The sequence below is a fragment of the Cyrtonyx montezumae genome, unplaced genomic scaffold, assembly GCF_038088225.1.
Source record: "Cyrtonyx montezumae isolate F1298 unplaced genomic scaffold, pur_monq_1.0 scaffold_17, whole genome shotgun sequence".
Classification (NCBI taxonomy): domain Eukaryota; kingdom Metazoa; phylum Chordata; class Aves; order Galliformes; family Odontophoridae; genus Cyrtonyx; species Cyrtonyx montezumae.
In genome coordinates, this window is record NW_027071903.1 from 17125154 (window position 1) to 17150703 (window position 25550).

A 25550-nucleotide genomic window follows, 5' to 3' on the forward strand; every position below is an offset into this window, starting at 1 on the left:
TTAAATAAGTTACTGAAGAAAATTACTCTAATTGCATAGAATAAAATGTTTAACAAGGGTCCATGCCTGATATTCTCATAATTGGTCCAAGACTCTGAAATGCTTTACTGAGATTGCAGTGGTTTCTGTAAGATAAGGTTTATGCTCTGAGCAATTCCTTACAGGAACTTATTTAATAATTTGGAAAATAGACCTGATGTGACCAATATAGTTTACAGTTCAATTTATAATGTCAAGTTACAGCTTAAAGAAGGAACAAGTAAATTTGCAGACATGGCAGTTAGTTAGAAATACTTGGATAGTAAAGTACTGAAATAGGAGCCAGTACACCACCACATCAAAGTATTTAGCATCTTGGCTTCTCCTATTAACTAAGGTGTTTAATAGGATCCTTATATAATTTCACTACTAGAGGTTCAATGTCTGTCTTACACCATTTCTTTAGCATTGGTCATGTAGCGTTTCACAATGATAAAGGAACAAGGCACTAGTCATTTTTACCATTGGGCACATCTAGAATTAACTCATTCTTACCCTCTTTGGTCCAAATAAATTATTATAAAGTGTCCGAAAACTTTTTCTAGTATAGTTGCAGCGATAAGCTCCACCCATGAGATATTCAAGTACAAGACCAATATCTATTAGGCTGATATGATAATCTGGTGGAAGATTTCCCTACCAAAAGCAAGCAAACAAACAAACAAAAGAACAAAATAAATAAACATGAAATTTATATTGGTGCAGCAGTAATATTTATAGACACTGGTCTCAGTCTCTGAATACTTATACAAAAATAATGAGAACTGATTTACATGATAAACATTTGGAGGGCAGATTGTATTTTGGAAGTATTTATAATTGAGGGCAGTTTTTCATTTGTAATTTACTTGTACATTAAGTCAGCATCCACACAAGCCTATGGTGTTTGCAAGAGCTATACTGGTGAATTCAAACTTTACAGTGATCATCCAGTGTAAAAGTATGACTTGCTCAATTTCATGATGAAGATCAAATGCACTCCACATTTTATAAAAAAACATATTTTGTTACAGTATTACCTATAGGGTTAAGAACTCTGTTCAGATCATGATTTAGATTAATATGTAGCCCAGAATTAAAGAAAAAGCCTATAATTTCCACAATCACAAGAGCTAGATAGTTGCATTAGTTCTTCTAGAGACATGAGCTGTAAACTACTTTGTTGCTTGAGCTATATCCTACGACAGCACTGAGCAGTTGCTACGATGAAGGAACTATATCCTAAGCAAACACATCACCTCCATGTTAACCCAACTGAATCCCCGAGACTGCCGCTGAATGAGTGAGCCATGAAAACACAATGAAGAGACAGACAGAAAGCAGAATGTAGAAAAGCATTAGTGACAATCAAAAAGACAAACACTGAATGAGACAAGTAAGTTTAGCTATGTAGTATATCAATATGAATGATACATTAACTCAGTACTGCAAGATTCCCACATTTAAAACTCCACGGATAAACTGGAATTTCCTTTCAATAAAGGAGGACTACTCCTTGTAGTTAAATTTTATGAAATTAAAGGTCCAAAACCTCAAAGAAAGTCAATACATAACCCTGTCAATAGATAATGGACTAATTAGCATGTAGTGGAAACCAACAACATATTTTGGATTTGTAGCACTGAGACAGGACAGTTTTTCCCAAGTAAAAGTAGGATTGCTTGGGAGCAAACTAACTAAAAAACATGCAATGAAACAAACAGAAGGAAAGAAATTCTCTGCTGGGGAGTGCAGCTTCCACTAAACCTAGCAGGTCTTTCCTTTCTAGGAAAAAGATGAAGTACTACTTCTCCATGGAGTAGTACTTAATTCTAGAAACAGATGGAGTCCAAATGGAGTACTTCCATTTGGAGTCTATTATGAAGAAGTGACAACATCAAAATCTTAATACAATACATTACATGGAGCTTTTGAACTACCAGCAGTATAATACAGCCACCCGCAAATTAGACTGATATAATTATTTACCTCAAGAAGTCATTTGACTTTCCTGTTCTTAACAGCTATCATCTAATTTTAAATTTCTTTCATGCCATGCTTGCTTTTACTTTTGACTCATATCATTAATGTAATTATGCAGACATAATGCAGCTTTTAAGCTTACCTTTTTCACATCTCTAACTAGCAAATGCAGTGTATTTGGAGGACCCAATCTCTGAAACAAAAATTAATTACTGTCCATTAGAGGTTCAGTAATTCATATTTTACACAAACAAAAATGTCACTGTAAGAACTTAAGGCAACTATGTGCCATCACATTCTACAGGGTCAAAAACAAGGAACTAGGCTACGGTGACAAACAGTATTAATCAGGAGTTGCATAGTCCTTTTCTTATAGCCTTTTATGTGTCAGTTCAGGAACTTTGATTCAAGTCACAGCAGTCTGTGGTACTGTTTGAACTTGTGCTTCCTGCAGAAGCCATAAGAACTACAGCACTCAGGTTTTATCTTTTATGAATGCTGCCCTAGACTACTTTTCACTTAAATGACGGGAAGGAAAACACTCTAGAAGTGGTCACATTCCTGTGGTTTGGGTAGAGGGGTATTTGATTAAAAAAGCATGATGTTCTGCAGTCTATGGAAAAACATTCTGCTTTGCTAGGCTGTAAAAAAAAATAATATTGACTTCTTGGTTCTTTAAATGTTCCTAGCATGTAAAGACATCCTTACATTTTAAAGCATAATATCTTCTGAAAGCTGCTGCAAGCTCAGGCATTAGGAATGTGTATATGTAGGGAAACATCAGGATACTATGTATAACAGCAATGGCTCCCTCTAATGCTATTCACCTTCTATGTACCTTCAGGGTTCAAAGCTTTTTATAAACCAAACCACTTCAGAAGCCTGTATCAGAAGGAAGAGAAGAAAAAGAACGCTCCTATACAGTACAAAAGATATCACAGGATATTTTTTATTTCATTTTTTATTACTCACTCACAGTATTATAAAGTTCTTCCAGCCTAGGAATAGTGAGGAAATGTTGCATGTTGACCCCATTCTCAATGAGTAGTTTCACAAAGTCCACTCGGTCCAGAACCAGTGCATCCAGCATAGCCTGCTCCAGTGAATTCACCTGAATCACAGAACAGACCTTGAGATTACACAAGCAGAGAAGATGTGGCTGGCCAACAACCACAAGTATTTTCATTACTTTAGAGATCCCCAAGTTCCTAAATATGGCAATTATGACTAATCATTCAGGAAGGATCACTTCCTCCTCCTTCACCAGCTCATCCATTGGCTTTTGAAAACGTTGGCCAGAAAGTCTAATGGATCATCTTTTAATATGGTCTGAAAGGTTAGAATGCAGTGGGAGAGGTGAGAAGGCATGAGCAGCAGGCCCCTTGACACGTGATCCTGAATTCAGACAACAAAACACTTTAATCTATTGAAAATGGAAGATGAAGCACTTAGAAAAGGTGATATTTAAGCTGCCTACACTTGACAAACGTTTTTATTAAGGGAGGACGAAAATGTTCACTAGTGTCCTCGCTTCATTCTGATAAGTGCAGGCCAAAAGATGCAGCAGATAGGCACTGACTTAAACTGTTGTGGAATGGCTGCATGTAATGCACAGGGGATGAGAAACATTCCTGGCTCAAAGACAGAACAGCAGCACTGCTGCAGAATTCCACTGCTAACCCTATGGAAATGTGCAAATGAGCATTCTGTGGAGTGAAAATGTGCGTTTCTCTCTGTTCTCAAGGATGGTTTAACCACTTTGGCTCAGAGATCTGAAAACAGTTCACTCTTGCATAGAACATGGATTTTTCAAATGGAATATAAAGGTGAATCTGGGAACTACTAAAACCTTCTGAGGAATTAAAAATGATCATTTAAAACAAAATTCTTAAACTTCAGACACCCTTTCCATATTCTTATCACGATGCTTTTAAAATACACGTGAAGTCTCTCACTATGAAATGCTCTAACTATCCAGAAATAACATATCTTAGAACAAGTTAACTCCTTTTATATGGATATAAATACCTATATCTTTCATATAGATGATAGAGTCCCACTTGCACCATTTTGCATGACACTTAAAAACTAGTACTGTCTGGATAATTCTGTCTCCTGTACAGTTTCACAGAAGGGTAAATCCCACCTTTGCAAGCTAATGGACAGACATATACAGAGGAAAAAAAAAAAGCAACTTTTTAACAGTTTTAATACAAGCACTTCCACCTCACCCAGTTCAAGAGTTCAAGCTTCCTTGGATCTGTTTCTTCTTCTGGCTCTTCTTTCACTTTTCCTCCTTTTTTCTTCCCTTTTCCCTTCCCTCTGGCTGCTTTAGTCTGAACTGCTGGAGATTTCTTTTCCTTCTCAGGGGCTGTACCATCACTAGCTGTAAGGCTTCCTAAAGGCTTAATTTAATAATACACAAGTATTAGAAATCTACTCGATTGTACCATGACTATTTCATGAACACACTGCTACTGAACTTGCTTCTCAGTCACCACTTCTCACATGCAACCTACTTAAAATTATCAATCCCTTAAGTAAATGAAACCTTTTGCTTTACTTGTTAAAAAAAAAAAAAACAAAAAAACACCTGTTATCTCTGATGCAGTCAGTGACACTGAAAATCAAAGTAGTGATGTAGGCAGTCTGTGGTGAGATTTAACCTAGAGGTTTTCTCCCTCAAAACTCAGTGCAAGCGGTCCGGGAAAAGACACTACTTGATTATGTGACCCTTCAGCTTCTCTCATCTTAAGGAAAGTTACAGTTCTCAAAATAAAAATAATAAAAAAAATAGCAACAAGGAGGATAAGAGCTTAACATAATGCATAATGCTAAACTGCATCCATACTGCAGACGCAGAAAGGAGGAAAGAGAGCTCCTGACTAGTTAATGTAGGATCTGCAGACAATATTTCTGTTTCTACCTCCTCAGACACATCTAGTCTCTGCTAACTCCTCTTTTCTAATCAATCTACCAAAAACAGGAAGGCACACGTGCAAGTATCTTAAAACTACTTGTCTGTGATGTGAAGGCTTAAATCATCCTAGCTAATTTAGATTACATAACCTCCATGTGCATGAAAACCAGTTTACAACCATCTGTGCCCCGCCCAGAAAACTAGAGAACCAAGGCTGCTGTGTTTTGTTTGGTTTTAATTTTTAACAAGGCTTGTTTTCTCTTTTTTTCTTACCTTAAAAAATCCTCCCTCCTTAGCTACCATGGAGCACTGATAAGCCTGGACAAAATTGCATCTATCAGCTCACAGAACATGAAGGCTAAATCTTCCTGACCGAAAAACATCCTTCATGGTTTAGAAATGACAGTGTACCACAATTAGTTGACACTGGATCCACAGAGAGTTGCAGAGGATGATTATGAAATAGGACAGTCAGTAGCTGGATTCAGTTGCCAGGTGGTACTTCTGAATCTAAGTGAAATACTATTCATTTCAAAAAAATGTTTTATGCAAATAATACTTTATAAAATTTAGGGTCATTTAATTCTCTCTTTGTATGCATTTCAATGATCTTTGAACACCTTACTATAAGGAATAAAACAATATCTGCATTTGTTAGAATTTTAATTACACAGGCTTCATAAGTGAAATGAATCTCAACACTATATGAAGCACACACATGAATAGTGTTCATTTTATTGTATAGTTTCAGGAAAAATATCTAATTAAAAAAAAAATCCTTGTAATGAACTCTCTCATTCAGGCTGATTTCTTCCTGATGGTAATTCAACACCAGATGGTTCAAGCAGTAAAGCAAAAAGTGTCAATACTGTGACACAGTAGTTACACTGATAAACAAAGGCACCACAGTCATTCACCATTGATTTGAACAAGTGCAGCACCACGTTCTAAGATTTTGAGAAGGAAAATTCCACTGCAGATAGTAAAGCTTTACTAAACAACTGCTTCTAAGTTTGTTTGGCACAGCACTGCCAGAGGTGTTTTGAGCAGTGGTTTCTTTCAGTTGTTTAGATTTTGCTTCGTTAATCCAAACGGAGATTTTCAAAGCTGTTAATGAAGCAAGACACACGATTCCTTCAAAGCATTTCCATGAAATTCAGCCTTGATGCATACTTGAACAGGTAGCTAGGCACTTCAGCAACAACCAGCATATATCAGATAAAAACCAAAGTTGCTTTTCTTTATTCAGTATTTAAGTTACTCTTAAGTTTTTGCAAGTGGCAACCTAACTATATTTTAGAACAAATAATTCTTAATTAATGAAATACCTGCATCAGCTCATCAGAAACAATAATTCAGTAATATTCTTCCTGCCAACAAAATCCAGGGAGTTATTATTTGACAACTTATTTTCAATTTTTAACAAATAACATGGTCTTACTGGCCAGTGGTGTCCAAAGACAAAGATTTGGCTGCGTGCAATGTCAACACGATTCCAGGCCAAAGCCAAGCTGAGCTGGTCTGGAGCAGATGCATTAGTACCTACACAGAAACACACACCAATATTTGGTATTTCATGCACGACAAAACAAAGTTGAACAAACCTTCTACAGTTTCCTTTCCCAAGAATTATTAACCAGCAAGCCTATTATCACAAGAATAATTCTACTACAAAGCCGTGGATGCACCAAACTAATTTACAGCATCATCCATTTGACCTCATAATCCTAATTTCAAAAGGATTAACCAGATTGTCTCTCTATTTCTCTTAAAGCTCACAGATTGACTTTCTATTCTCTGGCTAAAGATAGACATTAAACTGTTCTAAACTACTCCTTCTCTCAGCTCCCTTGGCTGATGCTGTAGATATGAGCACAGTAATTCCTCTCTTTATCTCTTACTTAGCATTAGGGACTACAGTGTTCCCATACCGAGCCTGTTATCAACTATAAATATTCAGACAGAAAACAGATGTTGTTTCAGCAAACATAACAAGCTCCAAATAAACTGAGAACTGATCCTAAGTTTTGCCCTAAGGCTTAAAAAGTACAATCTGTGGTCTGGAAAAATCCAGTCTTCTAATCTTCTTACCATTTCTTCTATATTTATTCATATATGTGCAAGGACTGTGATAAAATGCACTGAAATATCAGCATAGCTGTTGGTAGCACTTCCATTCCAGGCTCTCAGGTGAGGAAAGCCACATAAAAATTTCAGTCTAGATTTTATACTGTGAGCTGATCTGAACTGCAATCGAGTATTTTCAAGTTAGTACTTTGAATAAAAGAGAACAAACCAAAATCTTAAGTATTTAGAGTTACCCTCAGGCAGTGTACAGACTTGATATTTAGGCATCAGAGTTAACATCCTTCCTTGTAAAACCCACCTTTGAGGAGAGCAGTTAAGATAGACATCTCAATGTCCTGTTGCCCTTCAGACCCCATACGGAACACAGTGATCTAAAGGACAGCATTAAACCAGAACACAGAATTACAATACATGAGACAGACACTAAACATACAGATAGGAAAAAAAAAAAAAAAGCAGAATGATAAAAGTACACTATTTTCTAAGGCTTGAAATTTTTCAAAATGTCTGGTTCCACTGATTTTTTCAAAATTTCAAAAAAATTGCAAGTTCACAAAAAACTTTGATTCCAACCTTTTCAAAAAAGCTATCCTAAATAATCTCTACATAGCTAAATGTGATAAACTTGCTGAAATTCTTCACCAAACCCCAGAACTTCACACACAGAGACAAACTGTCATGGCAAATTGATAATTTTCTCATATTTTCCTGTAATAATAGAAATGCCAATTTGGAAAAAGGAAACATTAATTACCTGAAATAACTATTATTGCTTTACTTCTACTGATCATAACACGCAAATATTTCTGAATGATGTGGTTTGGCACATACTGACAAGCAGAAGAGAAACAATTTAAAAATCAGATATTTCTAGTCATATTTGCTTAATGGAATCCATTCCAATTCACTGCCTTTAAAAACAGCAATTCATATAAAGCTGAACCACTGAAGGAACTACATATTAAATGATGAATAATTGAAAAGCAGAATAACCTTGTATTCTATGTAAGTAAAATATGCACAGATGGGTATCTATTTGATTGCAGTACAGAGTTGCATTATTGAAAACTGCAGCATTTGTATTCTGTTCCAAGGAGCATTGGCAGCAGGATGAGTCCTTAGAGAATTTATTTCTGACACAGGTATTTAAATATATGCTGCAACATTGAAATCTGGCCTTTATGAACTCAAGAAGTAAGTATTATCAAAATATAATTGAAATCAAAGAACAGAAATGAAACTCAAATGGTCCTTCCCTTCTTGCAGGAATCCCCCAGTGCTGAAGAGAATAAAGCATCAGTGAGAAGAATATTGGAGAGAACAGGGGAAGGAAGAAAGCACAGTTAGGAGAACAGACTGCTATTAGATTGTACAGGACATGAAAAACACCTAGTGGACACTTAAATATGAAGTTATCTTGAAATGTATAGATACATAAGCAAGTATTCCTTGTCAACTGAGATGATCATTACATAGATAAGTTAGAAGCATGAGCCAATACCACGCATAATCTCAGGAAAAAAGCAGCTTTTTGGAGAATGCAGAGAATATGAAACAGGTAGAAGCACTGCAAAGAACTCAGTGAGTGCTCAACACAGATGCCCACAGTCCAATCCTATGTCATTTCAGGTAACTTAAAACTCCTTCCTGAAAGGGGTCAGAAAAGGCTTTACAGATGAATCTTGAGAGTGACTGGACATGTTTTTTCATGCATTTCTTGACTCAGCCCAAATCTCCTAGTGACACTAATTTGTGTGGGCTTTATGCCTGAGAAAGTAGGCTCCTAATGGTTTGTCTGCAGATAATACATTGGCATTATACTTTAAGAAGTAATTTGTCTTAATGTTTGAAAAATGTCAGAACAAATTTAGTGTCCATATTTCCAAAGCAGAAGAAATAAAAAGTAGTAAATATTGTTAGGCTTCCTCACAACTTCAGCATTCTCTATATTTCAAATTGTTTGCTAGTTGCCCTTTTATTTATATGGGAATTAAAGTGTTGAATAATAGATCTCAGAGAATCAGAGTTCATTGAGTGGAGATGATTATCTAAATTTCTGGAGGACGTGTATGCTCTTCTTGACTGGGACACCAGGCATAATTCTAATCTGATAAAAGTTATCTCCTAATTTCCATCATTTAACTACTTAAGAAAAATGTAAAAACAATGCCTGTTTAGAACTGTCATCACTGTAGAACTGCCCATATAAAATGAGGACCAGTGCAAAGCTTGATGTACCAATTTTCGGAGGTTTCTTTGTATTATAATGAGAATCATAATGCTGAGTTTGGCACCAGCTGATACCATATATGCCATACTGTCATGTTAAGTAAAAAGCTGTTGTGGTTTAACCCAGCAGGTGGGAAAGCACCACATGGTCAACTGCTCACTCCCCCCTTCCCAGTGGGATGAGGGAGAGTATCAGGAAAAAAGTAGAACTTGTGGTTGAGATAAAACTGTTTACTAAGATAGAGACAAGGAAAAGGATAAAAGTTACAACTATACAGAGCTATATGAATGTATATTACAAATGATGCAAAAGCAATTGCCTACCATTCCCTGACCAATACCCAGCTGACCCCTGAGCAGCAGAAGAGAAAAAGATCAGCTCTTATCCCCTTGAAAACTCCTTCTGCATGATGCTGTATGGAATATCCCTTTGGCCAGTGTAAGTCAGCTGTCCTAATTCTGCTCTCTCCCAGCTAATTGGACCTTTCGATGAGAGTGGCCTTGGGTCTGTACCACACTGCTGGGCAGCAACTATAAACATCAACGTGTTATCAACATTGTTTTCCCCATAGAAACAAAAACATAGCATCATACCAGACACTCCAAAGAAAACTATTCCATCCCAGCTGAAATTAAGACACGAGTAAATATTCTATAGAAAAAAAAAAAACAACTTTCTTTTCTTCCCTCAATATATCTTTGGGTAAAAAAGCAGGATTTTCAGTTTTTCACCAAACAATTAAACTATTACTTCTATCAAACAGAAGAATAATTCCCACTGAAAAGAGTACATACTGTAAGGAATGTTGTTTACTGTTTATTTAAAATTCTAAGAAAAGTTTCACATCATTTATTGAGTACTATATTTAACTTGGGAAGAAATTAGTGAATGATTTGTCTCCCTGCTGACCACAGACAGAAAATGTGCAGTCTGTGGAAGGAAAATACACTTAGTACTAAGGGAGTATGAAACAATTTTCCTAAGAAAACTCTTTTCTCATTTTTATAGAGGCCTGTTTTATAGCCATCACTTCCCTAGTGATACAGTCAGGCAACCCAAAGAATAAAACTGCCCCATTTCTCATGCTTATATTCAATAGCAGGCTGTTACCTGACTCCTGAATCACAGTCTGAGAGCAAAGATGTGGTAATTCTCTTTGTTTCTACCTACAGAAATATGCAACTGTGTCAAAAAAGATAAAAATGCCAGCTGTAATTTGAAAACCATAAAAAGAATTTACTGACCTGTTTGTGCGCTATGAAAAAGCAGTTGCTGGAGATAAAATAATGAAATGGAATTCTATCAGGACTCAAAGGAAAGGTCATATTTACAGAAATTCACCAGGACGATTAGTCAAACCACTCAAACTGCAGAGGTACAGTGAACACGGTTTTAAGACTATTATCACAAGAGATGTGAAAATTGAAGATTTTCTTTTCCTGAGAACACTTTTTTTCTGCAGCTGAAATACGGTAGACAGGTATGAATCTTACTGAGTGGTACAGTACCATAGAACAGGCCTGCAATAAACCAGGATCAAGCTCAACTGGGATCACCAAGAATACTTCACAGTCCAACTTCTTTTAAAGACTTGAATAGCTCATGCTATTGGCATTGAAGGCCAAAAACTGTGATGATGCACCCTGAACATTTCTTACTCTTAGTAATCCTGTTAGTAATTCCCTTAGTAATTCTTACTCTTAGTAATCTTTCCTCTACTTTTTGCAGTTGATGCTTTTTTTTAATGCATTTATCTGAGTGTCTTATTTTACTTTTTAGAAGTCCATACTTGAACCTGGGGTCTTGTGGAAAAAGACTCTTATCTACTTACACACGAGAAGAATGTGAAGATGGTTTTAGAGGCTCTCCAGAAGTCTCTAAACAAAATCTCTATTTCTAGGTGTCTAGGTTTATGAATGCATTATTATGTATACTTGTGGTCTAAAGAAAGAACAAATGTTGAAGTGTAACCCTGGAAAACTCACACTTCAAAGTACTTTAAAAAGTCTCTTCGGAGCAATTATCGTCATGAAATACTTTCAGCACACTTACAAGTTCCTTTTTTTTCATGCATTCCATAAGAATGATAAACAGCTGATGAGCTTGATTCCTGTTGTAGTTGAAGGTTTTCTGGATGGTTACTAGAAGCTGATCCCTGAGAGATTCACTTATTATCCTAGATTATAAAGGAAGCATAAAAAAAAATATGTTGTCAGAATTAATATATGTAAGAAAGGTCTGCTGCTTGAGAAACATGATTTTTCATGCACCAGTGCAGTAATTATAATTGAAAATAAATAAAAACACACAACATCTATGCATTCAATATGGGCAAGGTTGTGAAGTTTACAAAAAAGTAACAGGAATCAGGTGATTTGTACCCAGACTGGCTCTTGTGCATCTCAGCCCTTCAATACTGATTTAAAAACTGGCAAGGAATTTCAGCTATCCTTTTGCCCTGGAATGGAATGTTTGTACTATAAGATGGCTCTTACAGAAATGGAACTGTTTGATCTCTCCAAGCAGTTTGAAACAGAGTCCTTCAATCTTCACTAATTTCCTAATAAAATACATGTATTTTCAAACACCAGCAGGCATTCAAATCAGTGAGACAACTGAACTTGCCAAGTGCAGTAAAATTCAAAGTTCATTGTGAACATATGACAGAAGGGATACCAGAAATTTCTCACTACAGACTTGTGTTACCAGGTGAACACATCATTATTGGAATGGAAAACTGGATAATGTAACACGCACACTGGGAAAGAAAGACATGCAGCAAGCAGATCTCAGACAGACTGATACTGATAAGCTCTTTCAGTTTCTGTGAGCTGATAAAGAGGGATGGATGAGAAAGAAAAACGTTTGATCTAATCTAAGGAGGCTTGGTCATCGTAGAGAAAGATGTCACATCATAAATTCTGTTGGTAGGATTAAAGCTGTACTACATGTAAACCCAAAAATCCAGCATCAGAGCTGCTTTCCCATTCCAGCACATAACATCTGCACTACTTAAGAATAACAGTTATTTGGTTAATATTTAAACCAATATAAGCTCCAATTTCAATCATGGAAACTATTTCTTCAGAGGAAGAGGGGTGTGATATACTCTAATAACAACCATACAATTTTTTCCTGATTCTCTATTAACCATGGGTATGGAGAATACATGTTATTTGCTTGGGAGAAGCAAACAGAAAATGCACTACTTTGCTTTCACTTGGAGCATCTGTCAAGAGAGATCTTATACTCTGCAGAGGAGATTTATGCTACAAGTATTGGCTTTTTGTCTTTAAACAAATTGCACTCTCTACCAACCAAAACAGAAGACAACCAACTGTAAAAATCACAGATTCCAGAAAATTGTGCATTAGAAGCCATTGTTACAGGTTCATTTGGGCAGTGGACAGGAGGCTGTGAAGCAGAATGCTTAAGACAAAACTCATGGCAGCACTACTCTGAAGAAATATCAAAGACACAAGAAACAGCAACAGGAAGGGAAGGAGGCAACAGGCCTGACATTGTTCAGTCTGTCACTCTTGGAGCATAAATATCATTAAAACAGCACATCAGATGCAGGCAGTACATATTCTGCAAATACATGAACCATTAAAATTCAGCCCTGGCCTGAGAAAAGGAGTAATACTCATTAATGCCCTGAATAAGATCAAACAGGCAACGAAATCTGGCAGCAGAATACCTCTGTTAGAAGCATTTTGTCTCTGAGCTTTGTTTTAAGGAAAGCAAGGCATAATCCCTCATTGTCTCCCCTGAGCAAGACACAGCTTTGGTGAAAGTCTCACAGTCTTACCCTCCTTCTTCTGAATATTTGTGTGCAAATGACAGAATATCAGATGCTCTTCCACTGCCATCACAAATCACTACAGGGAGAGGAGGTTCTTCTCGTAGACACTCCAAAACAATGGAGATAACATTGGGACCACCTTCCACAATAAGCCCAACTACAGGAACACCTTGTCCCAACCCTGAAAAAAAAAAAGAAACAGAAGAACAGAAACAAAAAATAACTGTAATTGAAACTGAGTTTAAGAAGTTGATATGTTTTGAAGGGATGTGATTTTCTGTGTTATAGCACCACTTAAATCAGAGCAGTAAGGAAAAATTATGATTACTTCACAGCCAACGCCAAGGAAAGATGCCTCTATGCTGTTTCAAAGACTCAGAGAGAAAAGAGCAAGTCTCTTTTTCCATTATGATGTGGTTTAATCCAGTAGGTAGCTGTGCAGCACACAGCTGTTGACTTGCTTCTCTGCCGCAGTGGGATGGGGAGAGAACTGGGGTGGGGAAAAAGGGGGGGAAAAAAAAGAAGAGATACAAAAACCAAGTGATACACAACACAATTGCTCACCATCAGCCAAATGATGCTCAGCGTGTCCCCCCAGTAATGGTAGCCAAATGGCCAAATCCCCCCAGTTTTATGTTTTAACATGACATCATGTCGTGTGGGATATCCCTTGGTCAGTTTGGGTTGGCTGTCCTGATTCTGACCCCTTCCAGCTTCTTGTGCAGAATGAGAAGCTGAGAAGTCCTTGACTTAGTGTTAAACACTACTCAGCAACTTCTGTAGCATCTGTGTGTTCTCAACATTATTATCCCAAATCCAGAATACAGCACTGTATCAGCCACTATGAAGACAATTACCAGCTGAAACCAGGACACCTTGCTTTTCCATCAGCTCCATCACTGTTCATTTGTTCACTCAGTGACAGAGACTTGTTTGTAATTTCTTTCAATAGACACCATGCACAGATAAACCAGCTAAACGTGATCCTACTATTACTTCATTAGCTCCACTGTTATTTGGATGTCTCCCTGCTAAATGTGTCTTTGACACTTTTACTCCTCATTGGTTACCTACAGGAAGTCTTCAGTAAGGTGACATTTGCCTATGCTTTCTCCTAAGAAAAAAGTATGAATTTGGTCTCTTTACCATGAGGATGAGAGGGCTGGCCGATGGAAGAGACGACAGCTGAGCATCCCTTTGCTGTCCCTGCCTCACTGTGATCTCCAGGCATAGGATGACAAAGGGAAGCCCACAGGTCACACAATCTCAGTAGTCTCAGTCACAAGATCACTTGGGGAATTGAAGGACAAAACATTACCTGAAGGCTGACTAATCCCCCCATTATAAGCATCTGAATTCAATTCATAATCTGAAAAATGACCTGTATTTCATAAGTAAGATGTAATTTTTTTGTACAGCCAAGTTCATATTTTTGTTCCTCTTTGAAGAATGGGAACACCATGGATAGTAACAGCAGAAGCTTCCTGACATCCTCCTGTCAGTACACCCCAGCTCTGATAAGAAGTCACAGAGCATTGGCTGGCCTCTGTGTCCATGAAATCCTTAGTCATTACTGCTGAAATCTCCAAATGAGGTGCCTGTGCTTGAAGTGATTGAAAAGAGACAAGCCAACTCCCTGTATGTTTTTTTTTAATAGTAAATGTACTGCAAAGCTTTACAGAATTCAAATATCCTACATGTACTCCGAACTTAGCCCCTCTTGTGAAAAAACTCTTGCTTAAATCAGAGCTGATATCCCCAGCCTGAAGTGGTATTAAAAGTTGAAACACCTTGCCTCTGGGCCCTGACTTCCTTATCTTCCAAGCCAGTGCCCTCTTTTTAATGTTACATCTCTCCCAGCACTTCTGCAGAAGACAAAGGTTATAAAACCATAGCTGTGTTCACCATCTCAGATGTCAGTCTGGGGGACAGTGTGAGATACAGTCTCCATGCTAAGAGGCAAGAACATCATTTTGGTGAGTTAACTTTCTTAAGCTAACTGTAGATATAAAGCAGTATTTGAAGACTTTCCACAATACTTAAATATCTTTTGGCAGATCTCTACATGATTCTTTAGTCTTATCCAGTACTCTACTTCATTTTTCTGTTCTACTGTAAAGAACACTTAAACCCTATTAGAGACTTCTTACAGTATGATGCAATTAGCATCCTGAACGCTTTGTTTTTCTTATTTTTATGGGCCTATGCAGCTTCTAAAGGCATCTGTCAGAAATCAGGAAGTCAGCTGGTAGAACTGATGTCTATTTCCCTGCAGCTTTTAATTCAAGCACAGAATCCAAGACTAATACATTTTTCTTTAACATTTCTGATTTTTTTAACATACTGGAAAGCCACTGTTACTAGCATTTCTTATCTATTTCATCTGTATATTTTTAGTGACAAATGAAAATTTAAAAGCATTTTTCTTAAGTAGTGATGCAAACAAATCTAGAAAATTGTTTTAGAGAGAACGTGAACAGCTGACATAAATTTTTAAAACTGCATGAAATTCAAAATATAAAAGCACCATTGTGAAATTATCTCAATAATTGCTTCATTAAAAATAAAAATGCTGAGCTTGTCTGGAAGATCACAGAATTTTAAGTGCAATATTTCAAATGAAACCAAACCACATAAAAGAGAAAAAAAAAACCTTTTGTAATATCACTTGGAATTAGAAGCCACAGAGATATGGAGGATTTCAGGAAATGGGATGTGCAGAGAATCACCTCATTCTGTGCAGTTACTGATGCATAAGGATTCTTTCTAGAAATGCATAAATATTTTATATTTTCCTTTCTTTAAATTTTTACTGCTTTGAACCTTCACCTCACTATTATTTTTCAATTTCTCATCCTTCTTTTATGTAATCCTCACTTTTCTGGGTTTTCTATGATGTTAGATGTGGGCTCTTCCATGACTATTCAGACAACATATGTCTAGCCTAGTCTCACAGTCCTGATCAAATTCCTGCTAGGAACAGCTGGCAGAAACATTTAATTTCAATACCATAAATTATTTCTAGCCCCTCTATCCTCTCTTTCCTTAATGTGCTATGTTTAAAATCTGCCCCACTGTACTTACGTGTATTAATTTTCTGGAGGGAAATGTGTTTTTCCAACTGACGCCGTAACTTTACTTCAGCTCCATATTTACCTAGTGTACCATTGTCTGCCAGAATGAAGTGGGTATGGGAACTGTTGAGCACAGAAAGCTTGCTTAGGGGGTTTGACATTGTTTGGTAAACACGTGTTACCTGTCAAAAGAATAGGTGCACCTTGTTTAGAACTATGAAATAAACATGAAAATCCTCCACAATGTTCAACATCGTACATACCATATCAGGAAACAACCAACCAGATGTTTGTAACTGAAAATATAGGAGAATGAGGAAAAAATCTTGTTTTCACATTCAGAACTTCAACTCTTCACAGCAGTGTTCTCATTGGAAGACAACAGTCATGTTTGTACATTCTCCTACATTTTCACCTTCCCTCATTGATGTACTGTCCTCGATAACACTCTTTCTTCCTCTCATTGCATTAGCATTAGAGCATCCCTACTTGGGGTCATAAGTAATTAATATGCCACTGCTGAATATCGTTCTATAATAAATGCAAGTCTTGTACACATAAAATAATTAAATGATTTATAAAATAGTCGGTGCAGACACACTGACAGTTGAACCTAAAACAAACATTCACCAGAGAGGACTTTAACACTGAAAGTAATGGAAACTTTAGTAGCTCTGAGTGTACTTTGCAGTCATACACATACACACACATACACACACACACACATACACACACATACATATATATATGTAATCCTGTAATATGTTTTTAAACAGCAGGTTTTCTTCAAGTTTTCTAATTTCAGCAATGCTTAAGAAGTAGTGAAAATTAATTACAGAATTGTAGGGGATAGAAGAGACCTCCGGAGATCATCGAGTCCAGCCCCCCAGCTCTCTAGCCCAGGTTGCACAGGTAGGCATCCCAGTGGGTCTTGAATGTCTCCAGAGAAAGAGACTCCATCCACCACCTCTCTGTGCAGCTGTGCCAGTGCTCTGTCACTGCACTGTGAAGAAGTTCCCATGCACATTTGTGCAAAACTTCCTATGCTTCAATTTCTGGCCATTTCCCCTCATCCTATCACCACACACTGCTGAGAAGATATCCAGCCTCGTCCCTTTGCCTCCCACTCCTTAGATATTTATAGACATGGATCAGATTCCCTCTCAGTCTTCTTTTCCCAAGACCAGACAGACCAAGGTCTCTCAGCTTTTCCTCATAAGAGAGATGTGCCACGCCCTTTGTCATTCTTTTAGCCCCCCACTGGACTCTTTCAAGGAGGTCCCTGTCTTTTTTGTACTGGGGTGCCCAGAACTGGACACAGTATTCCACGTGAGGCCTCACCAGAACAGAGTAGAGGCCCCTGTAGCCACACTACTGGCTCATGGCCAACATGTTGTCCACCAGGACATAAATGGATAGCCTATTTCATTACTTAGCTGACATTACTAATTACACGTTAATTTCCTTAAAGACTTACATCTTTTCCTATCAGATCTTCCTTGTTTTCTACAATGCCCCATGGAGCGATTCCTATGGCACAGATTCGTCCTCTGGATTTTGAAGAATGGTCTTTCAAGGCATCTCCCACATGACGAATGACACCTAGAGATAAATTTAATTGAATTAAATCTCGTCCCTCTTGAGAGAGATTACCAAATAATGAATTTTTCCTCTTACTTCTGAGATCCCTGTCTTTCTGGGCTGCATTCACTACTTAAATTGGAATCTATTTATAATAGAACACACAATGCAGTCAAACCCATGTGTGTATTTTGCATTTCCTGTATGTATACCTAGTGGATTTTTTTAACCACATCCTTATTCTGAATTCACTCATGTCTCTGAAAGACTTACCCATTTATTTAACTTGCCACAGTGTTTTTTGAAGATCAATTATACAATCAATATTAACATAAAATGAATTAAAAATAATAGCACCTGAAAAAACACCAAAAGTGAGAGGCTAATCAAGCACTGAAAAAATGTACCACGATTAGTGGTAGATTCCTTGTTACTAAATTCAATGACCATAATGTTTTTCAGAGGAAACACTGAGTAATTAAAATCAACACTGACCCAAGAATATTTTACAGTCTGGGCTGGGTAAATTAACACAAATCATTACAGTTCTAGTTTTTTAGTCCAGTGGCTAAGAACTTGCTCGTAAATGCTTAAATCTTATACCTTTGGGAAAGAATAGTGACTGACAGTTGCTGAACTGCCAAGTAAACTAAATGTGCTGGTAATTGCTTACCTGTACTAACACCTCCAGTGAAAATCCAGGCTCCAGTGGTCATGGCAGCCTTTATCAGACCTTTTCCAAACACTTGTTTCAGTTTTGGCTGCATTTCAAAGTTCTGGAGGCCTCCATGGACAGAGATTAAAAGTTTGGGCAATTCTAGTTGCCAGTCTTTTACCATGAGATGCAGCAGAGAATCTGGTTTGGTGTCATATGACACACGGATATACTGAAAAGATCAATGCATAATATTATCTCTCCATCTATTCTGTAAATTGTCCATTGACTAAGTACAGAATGATTATACTAAGCCCCCCACCCTGTCAGAAGAACTTTACAAATTCTAAGCGACAGGTTTTATTTTACCTGCTGTTTCTATATAGTAGAAATAAACAGGTTGAAATGTATTGCTGTTTGGAATTTAATGGTAGCATGATGAATTTAAAAGAACTGCACTCTTCTCCCTTCCTTTAAATCTGACTGTGAATTTTTGCAGTGAGCTGTTTCAATTGGCAGTCTTAGCAGAGAGATATGAAAGCAAATACAGAGAATAACAAATCCAGGTTTGGATCCGAGTGGCAAGACAAAGACTTTTCATGAAAATTTGAATTGCTGCTACTTCTACTGCTTGGAAAATGTAAAGGTCCATTTTCCAGCTCTAAGAGGCTTCTGTCTCTCAGTAAAGCTAGATTCATTCCTATTTTTATTGGACATGAAACCTTAAAAAAAAAAAAGTATATTCAGACTGGGTTATTTGGCTCACAATATCACAAACCTAATGAAAACAGAATTGTGGGCATTAAGTGCCTTCCCAGTTGATATTTACTAACAGTGTTCCTTCAAGACATTTTAAGGTGCTTTCTAGGTAGGTTTTTTTTTTCCTTCTCATTTCTCTCTTGTTTACTCTCGTTGCCCATCCCGTCCATACCTTTCTTAGGTAGTAAAGAGAATTCCTTTGGTTTCAACAAAATATTTACTGTGCGAGCTGGAATCCCGGCATGTTTCTATTAAGCTACTGAGTACCATAGAGTAGCCTATGGCCTTACCATGGCCTTATTTGAATGCCCTCCTCCCTGGAATTCAAGGTTTCCATAAGCGTCAGTTGGGTATGTTTGGGTGTGTTTGCTGACAGACCATTTCTCTGGCTGAGCTTCCACTTGCTTTGTTTCTTCTCCATTTTTATTAGCTGTTGTACTTGTAGGAGGTGGAATATGCTGGTTAATGAGCTGGCCACAGCAGCACCTGAAAGTTAAAATTTTAAGTAAATTTGAACACAATATCCTCAGAATCATTTTGTGATTAAAAAAATTAATCATAAATTCAATTTTCAGCTGACCATGCCTTTCTCTACATGGACCACAAAAACACCCTTAGGTCATCTCTGCCATGTTTATGTTTACCTACATACAAATGCCAGAATTGCTAGCCCACAAGTGTTTCTTTTCAAGCAAGGACTGTAAATTTCACTTCACATCACAATGAATATATATATATATATTATATATGAGGATGGAATTTCTACACACAAGAGCAGGAGAAGATGAAGAGTGCAGAACAGGAGCAGTGACTATCTGTTTCACACTGAAAGGGGACAGCTAGCATGGAATGAACAGTTACATTGTCCAAACAGCTTGGACTACAATTTAGATAGCTCACACAGCATCAATTCATCTTTGAACTAAGAAACCCATTCCTCTGCATAGTATCGTTATTGGTAATGCTATACATCCAAAACTGTGAAGAACAGTTATCATTTACATCACAGCACACAATACTGCATCCTTACTTTCAAAATTCCATATAAAATTATACTCTCATCTGCAGTACTAGGAACTAACAGCTCACTGCCCCTCCTGCACAACTTTAACATCTCTATATGCTATATCCCATAGCTCTGTACGGACTACCTTGAGGTAACGCCCGGCACTTTTGTTGTCTGTCATCTCACCTTAAGGACAATAAGTAAACTTGCTCTCACTTTCACCTGTCTAACCACATTACAGTCCAGTTTCATCATTAACTTTTCTGTTGGCTAATGCAAAAATTTCAAATGTTACCTGCTAACGTCCTTGTTGTTGGCAATTACATAAATGCATTCTCTTTTTGAAAAGGTCTTCTCTATCCAAGCTTTCTGACCCTTAAGGAGAGAAAAAAATAAAATAAAAAATAAATATTTCTGACAGTAACAGAAAGAGGACAGTAACATTTCCATTCTATTTTTTAAACACAAGCACTGAATTCAGTAAATCAACTTTGAACACAATATACATCTGCCTTGAAGCAAGTAAGTGATGTAAATTTTCTGTTACTTGGATAAGATTCAAACTTCGAATGTGTGTAAAAATCTTTAAATAAAAACATGTTCATCTTGATGGTACAATGAGTATCCAAAGCTCTACCAAAAATGCAGTTGCTCCTCTCTATTTTAGCAATTAAATAAACTCAAAGAAGTAGAGAAATAACACAGCATAAGCTGTGACATAAATAGATTAATAGTATTTAATCGAAATAATAATTCAGTAATATTCTTTGTACAAAGAAATTACTTCTGAAAAACTCTTATCTAGTTTGTTTAAGGATCTCAGATTCTTATTTTCCCATTTAAAATAAAGTTCTAGTCATTCCTAACTCAGCAACAGCATATGTCTTGGGAGGAAGAAAGAAAAAGAATATTTGATAGAAAAAATACAAACTCTTCAACTACAGTAACAACTGTGACACAAAATGAGGGAAACGGCCATGAAGACAAAATAAAATTCCTAATTTAGTGTGTTTGTAAATTAGTTTAAATTTGACCAATCTCACAACCATTACAAAACAAAAAAAAACAAACAAAAAAAAAAAAAACATGAGGTGTAGGCAACCTAGAACAGAACCATAGATTTGTGAAATGAGGTTAGAAAGTCTACAGCAGAACTGCAGTCCAGTTAAGTCTGGGAATGCTGCAGGTTGTGGGTTTCAGAAATGGCTGCAGGCCAGCTTCTCATACTTTCAGGCTTGTCCATCCATTATCAGTAAGGCAAAGTATAATCATCACGATTGCCATACTAAACAAACATTTCACAAAGAAAATTCAAAAGGTACTGCTAAATTAAAAAAGCATAAAATACATCAAAGCACACTCACAATTCAATGACGTAGATAAACTTGCCTTGCTGATGAAAATTGTTTCTTCTGAGTTTGAATTAAGGAATTAGCATTAATTCATCTTTCAAATGGTAAGCAAAAGCCATGTGTTCTGTTTTAGTTTTCCCTAAAAGAAATTTTTGTAGAGACAAAAAACTAAAAATGATGTGAACTTCCAGGGCTCCATCATCAAAAAAAAGGGACTTCCTTAGAAAAGCAGTACAAACTTTACTGATTTCCCAACAGAAGTGAACAGCAGATTTCTGACAGAAGAAAACTCTGTCAGCCTGTCTGATAAGAGCTTAGACTAGCCCCCTAACTGCTGCACAGCCTACAGCATGATGAATAAACGAATCCCAAACCACACACTATCCAAACTCACAGCCCTTTTCCAGTTATGTTCAACAGTGTTGTGTGCTAATGCACACCATACTAGCTTATGGACTTCAATGTTATAAAACAAGTTTAACAGGATCCTCATACAGGGGTTACATCATTTATCCACCTTTTTTTTTTTTTTTGCCTTATCAAATAAACTCTTTTTTTTTCTGTCTGAATAAAGTTTTGCACTTCTGTGTGCAAATCACTGACCAATTGATAGAAATGCCCAAATCAATTCCACAGCACATGGAGCATTCTTCAATATACAGCTGGCAACAGATGCTGCATGTTTAACTCTTATGTAGAGAACACTGGAGAATCTAAGCTAGAACATCAGAACAAATTGGATTTCCACACCACAGCATTGATTGCTGTTTTACCTCACAGCTTATTGAAGAACAAATTTTCCTATTTCATGTGCTTCATATAAAGACAACTACTTAGCTGCTGGATTAAATCACAGATTTAAAATTCGTGTTTGGACAGAAGCTTTTGCATCTTGGTATCTAAAATGAGATCTACAGTACAGCTGAGCTCTCAGCTGTGCATTCATTATTAAAAACCCTGTGATAGGAAATCTATTATCTACAGCAATCCTGAAAACATTACATTCTCATACCTAAAAACCCTGCTACAGCTCAGTCACTATAGGAACTACAGTTGGACAATACATTATGCTCCACTGGTTTATTTTTTCAGTGCTAATGAGAGGAAGGCAAAAGCAAGCATTACAGATCACGAGAAATAAAAACTCAGCACATTTCCTTGGCCTTTGAAGTTTCACTGCTTTTGTCTGCTTAATCTGCTTAACCAAAGCTCGATTATAATCCAGTGCAAATACTTGAGCAGATATTCAGTGTCAGAAAATGGGCAATTTCCCCACTTGTTTGATACAGATTCTACACATGTCTCTGTCTGGGTTGAAATGAGGAAAAATGCAAGTATACGCACCATCCCTTGTGTTTTTAAAAAATAAGCATTTTTTAAAAGCCTCAGAATGGATGGGGTCTGAAAGAACTCTGGTTGATCAGCTACAGTTTTTAGACCAGGAGCAGGAGCATTGGGTTGCAAGATAAATAGATGCTAATAGCAAGGTAAAGACACCAAAAAACACTGCAGGCTTTCCACAGACCTCTGAGGAACATTAAAAAAAAAAAAATCACGACCCCAACTTGCTGATAGTAGTGAAGTTCAACCCTGCTTATTCCTGCAAATTCTGAATGTACCTACCAGCACCTGATCTTAGAAAAAAATCTCACTGCAGGTATTCAGTAGCATATTTGTTCTCTCTTTTGAAAACTGACAACGGGTCTCCAAATTATGATCAAAATCAAATCAAAATACTGATAATTCTTGGTCTTTCACCTAGAAATAAACAAATTGCCAGGAAATGATATTAAATAATACTGGGTTTTGTGATCCCTTGTCATGGATTTTTTTGGTGCCCACAGCATTGAAAAAGGGCATTTGTGTCTTGCAGAAAAGACTAGAAATTACTGTTGTTTGTAGATAAGTTAACTAATGAGTAAACAAAACTAAGATTCTAAAAGAATATCTCCTTTAGAGCTTGAGCATTAATAAACACGAGAATTAGTTCCACAAAGGCTAGTTGTTCCTGTAATATCACAAGAGAACTCCATTCTTTGCTAGGAAGTGAAGGAATGCTGGGGGGGAAAGGCGGACAGAGATGAAAGTTGCAGTGTTGTTGGAGTACACACAAAACCCAAGCTCAACCAGACCTAAAACCACTGCAATCAGACTTCTCAACAGTCACGTTCCCCAAAAAGTGATGCTCCATGCAACGTGGATCTGCTTTTGCTGGACAGGGTGGCAAGCCTGGCTGGCTGGACACAGAATGGGATGGGGCTTTGTACCCTGTCTTTCAGTTAGCCTTCTCTGTAGGACCCCTCTTTGGCACCTGATGCCCTGCTGTAAGAACACATGCTCCCAGCTGCTGTGCTCCAGTGAAGCTCTGTTGTGCTGGGCACAGCTGGGCAGTAGAGAAGCCAGCCTACGGCCAGCAGCACCTGGAGCACAGAGCCATGAACACAGATGCCATGAGGGAGGAAACAAGGGGTCCAAAATGTGTTAGGCATAATACAGGCTAAAGTAAACAGAATAATGTAAAAATGGAGTTGCTTGGGCAGCACTACTCGCTAGAACGGTTTCTACTTTGAGCTGCATTGAACAGCAACATCCCAATTACGCTATTTAATAGGCTGGTACTTTTCAGAGGGTCATAAATGGGGCATCTGAAAGCACCAGTGTGGATGCAGTGCCATGCGTACTCAGCTTCTCAGCAGAACAGGCTCATATCTGGCCAGCAGTTCTTGTGCTTGTTCTCATTTACATGCACTGAAGCACCATCCCTAGATCAATACTTCTCTAGTTTTCCACTCTTCCAGAAAGAAGCATCTTCATTTCTTTGTAGCTGAAGAAATTTGCAAACAGGTATATCTGAGGTGCATTTTCAAATGCTTTTACCTCAAATCCACCACAAATATCTACGAGGGCTCCTCTACATATGCGGTTTGCACGGGTTCCTGCTGAATTTGCAACAGACTCTGCTTTCCAAGGCTGATGGGGTTAGTTCCCTTTATTACTCCATCTCTACAATGCTGAGACATTACAGAGAACATGAAATACCAAACAATATTTGCAACAAAGGGATCTCCTATGTTGTTTGCTAACAAGCATCAAAAAGGGAGTAAAATAGCTCTAAGGTTTTTTCAAATTAAAGTATGTTTTGTCAAGACAATTCTTGTTCTCATCCCAAGACAAGTTTCACATGATTCAAACTGATCTTGTGTTCTTCCTGCAAGACTGCCAGGGAACCATTAGATCCGTGAATGAAGCAAACACAACACAGGCAAGACAGCAGCACAAGCTAGCAAAACTGTTATCACAGAAACAAGGAAAAAACCTGTTATCTGAGTTATCTCAAACTCAGGCTAGAAACCACTCCTGCTGATGATGTGGAAAGCCAGTAAGTAGTGTTTCAGGCCTACACTGTGCTGTGTGTTCCAGACTGGCTGATGAGGCAAGCAGCAAATATCTGCCAAAACAATAGGAATCATTTCCTGTCTACTTGGATTAGTTTACAGATACAGAATACAAAAAGGAAATAACGAGCTCTCTCTTTTCCCAGATTTCCACAATTCTGCCACATCTCTTGGAGATGCTGCATTCCTAAAGGCTTTGGAAAAGTGAGCAATGACTGTAGCCTCAAAAACCACAGCAGACCTGGCTTGCTCTGCCACAGTTGGCTATATCCAGCTCCAGCACACAGTCTGTGGAGTAAAGTGTGCAGGCCAAGCCCAAATAACCAACTGAGAGGCACATACAGCTGCTTGGGTACAGCTCAGCATCAACATAAGGACACAGCTAGCCCAGCTAAAACAAAGCAACTCAACAACCATTTGGAGAACACAGCTGAAAAACTTGGCCCAGTGCTTGCCTGTATAGAACATGCTTTGTGTTGTTTTGCAGCACTTTCCCTTGCAGAACAGAGAAAAGTTCTAGGTGATCAAGTTTGCACCTGCCACATTTTAAGACAGCAAAAGCATTCCTACAACAGCTTTGCACTGCCCCTTATTGTACAAAATTTTGAGGAAGAGATTTCCTAAGAAATTGTAACATTAATGTTAATTTCCATTTATTACCTATTTTACTTCCATTGTTAAATA

General features: G+C 37.5%; 1 protein-coding gene across 1 annotated transcript in view; it reads right to left on the bottom strand.

Moving 5' to 3' along the window:
• TRPM1 (transient receptor potential cation channel subfamily M member 1) overlaps positions 1–19487 on the bottom strand; it is a 41439-nt gene extending 21952 nt beyond the window's left edge. Inside the window, exons 1-12 of the mRNA XM_065733501.1 lie at positions 19404–19487; positions 18373–18586; positions 17596–17720; positions 16129–16300; positions 13051–13225; positions 11292–11415; positions 7308–7380; positions 6363–6463; positions 4233–4406; positions 2978–3112; positions 2144–2194; positions 535–675 (exon numbers count right to left, since the gene is read on the bottom strand). Coding sequence (XP_065589573.1) covers positions 535–675; positions 2144–2194; positions 2978–3112; positions 4233–4406; positions 6363–6463; positions 7308–7380; positions 11292–11415; positions 13051–13225; positions 16129–16300; positions 17596–17720; positions 18373–18586; positions 19404–19406 — 1488 coding nt within the window. The 5' untranslated portion in view covers positions 19407–19487. The remainder of the gene's footprint in view (positions 1–534; positions 676–2143; positions 2195–2977; positions 3113–4232; positions 4407–6362; positions 6464–7307; positions 7381–11291; positions 11416–13050; positions 13226–16128; positions 16301–17595; positions 17721–18372; positions 18587–19403) is intronic.
• Positions 19488–25550: the final 6063 nt, after the last annotated feature.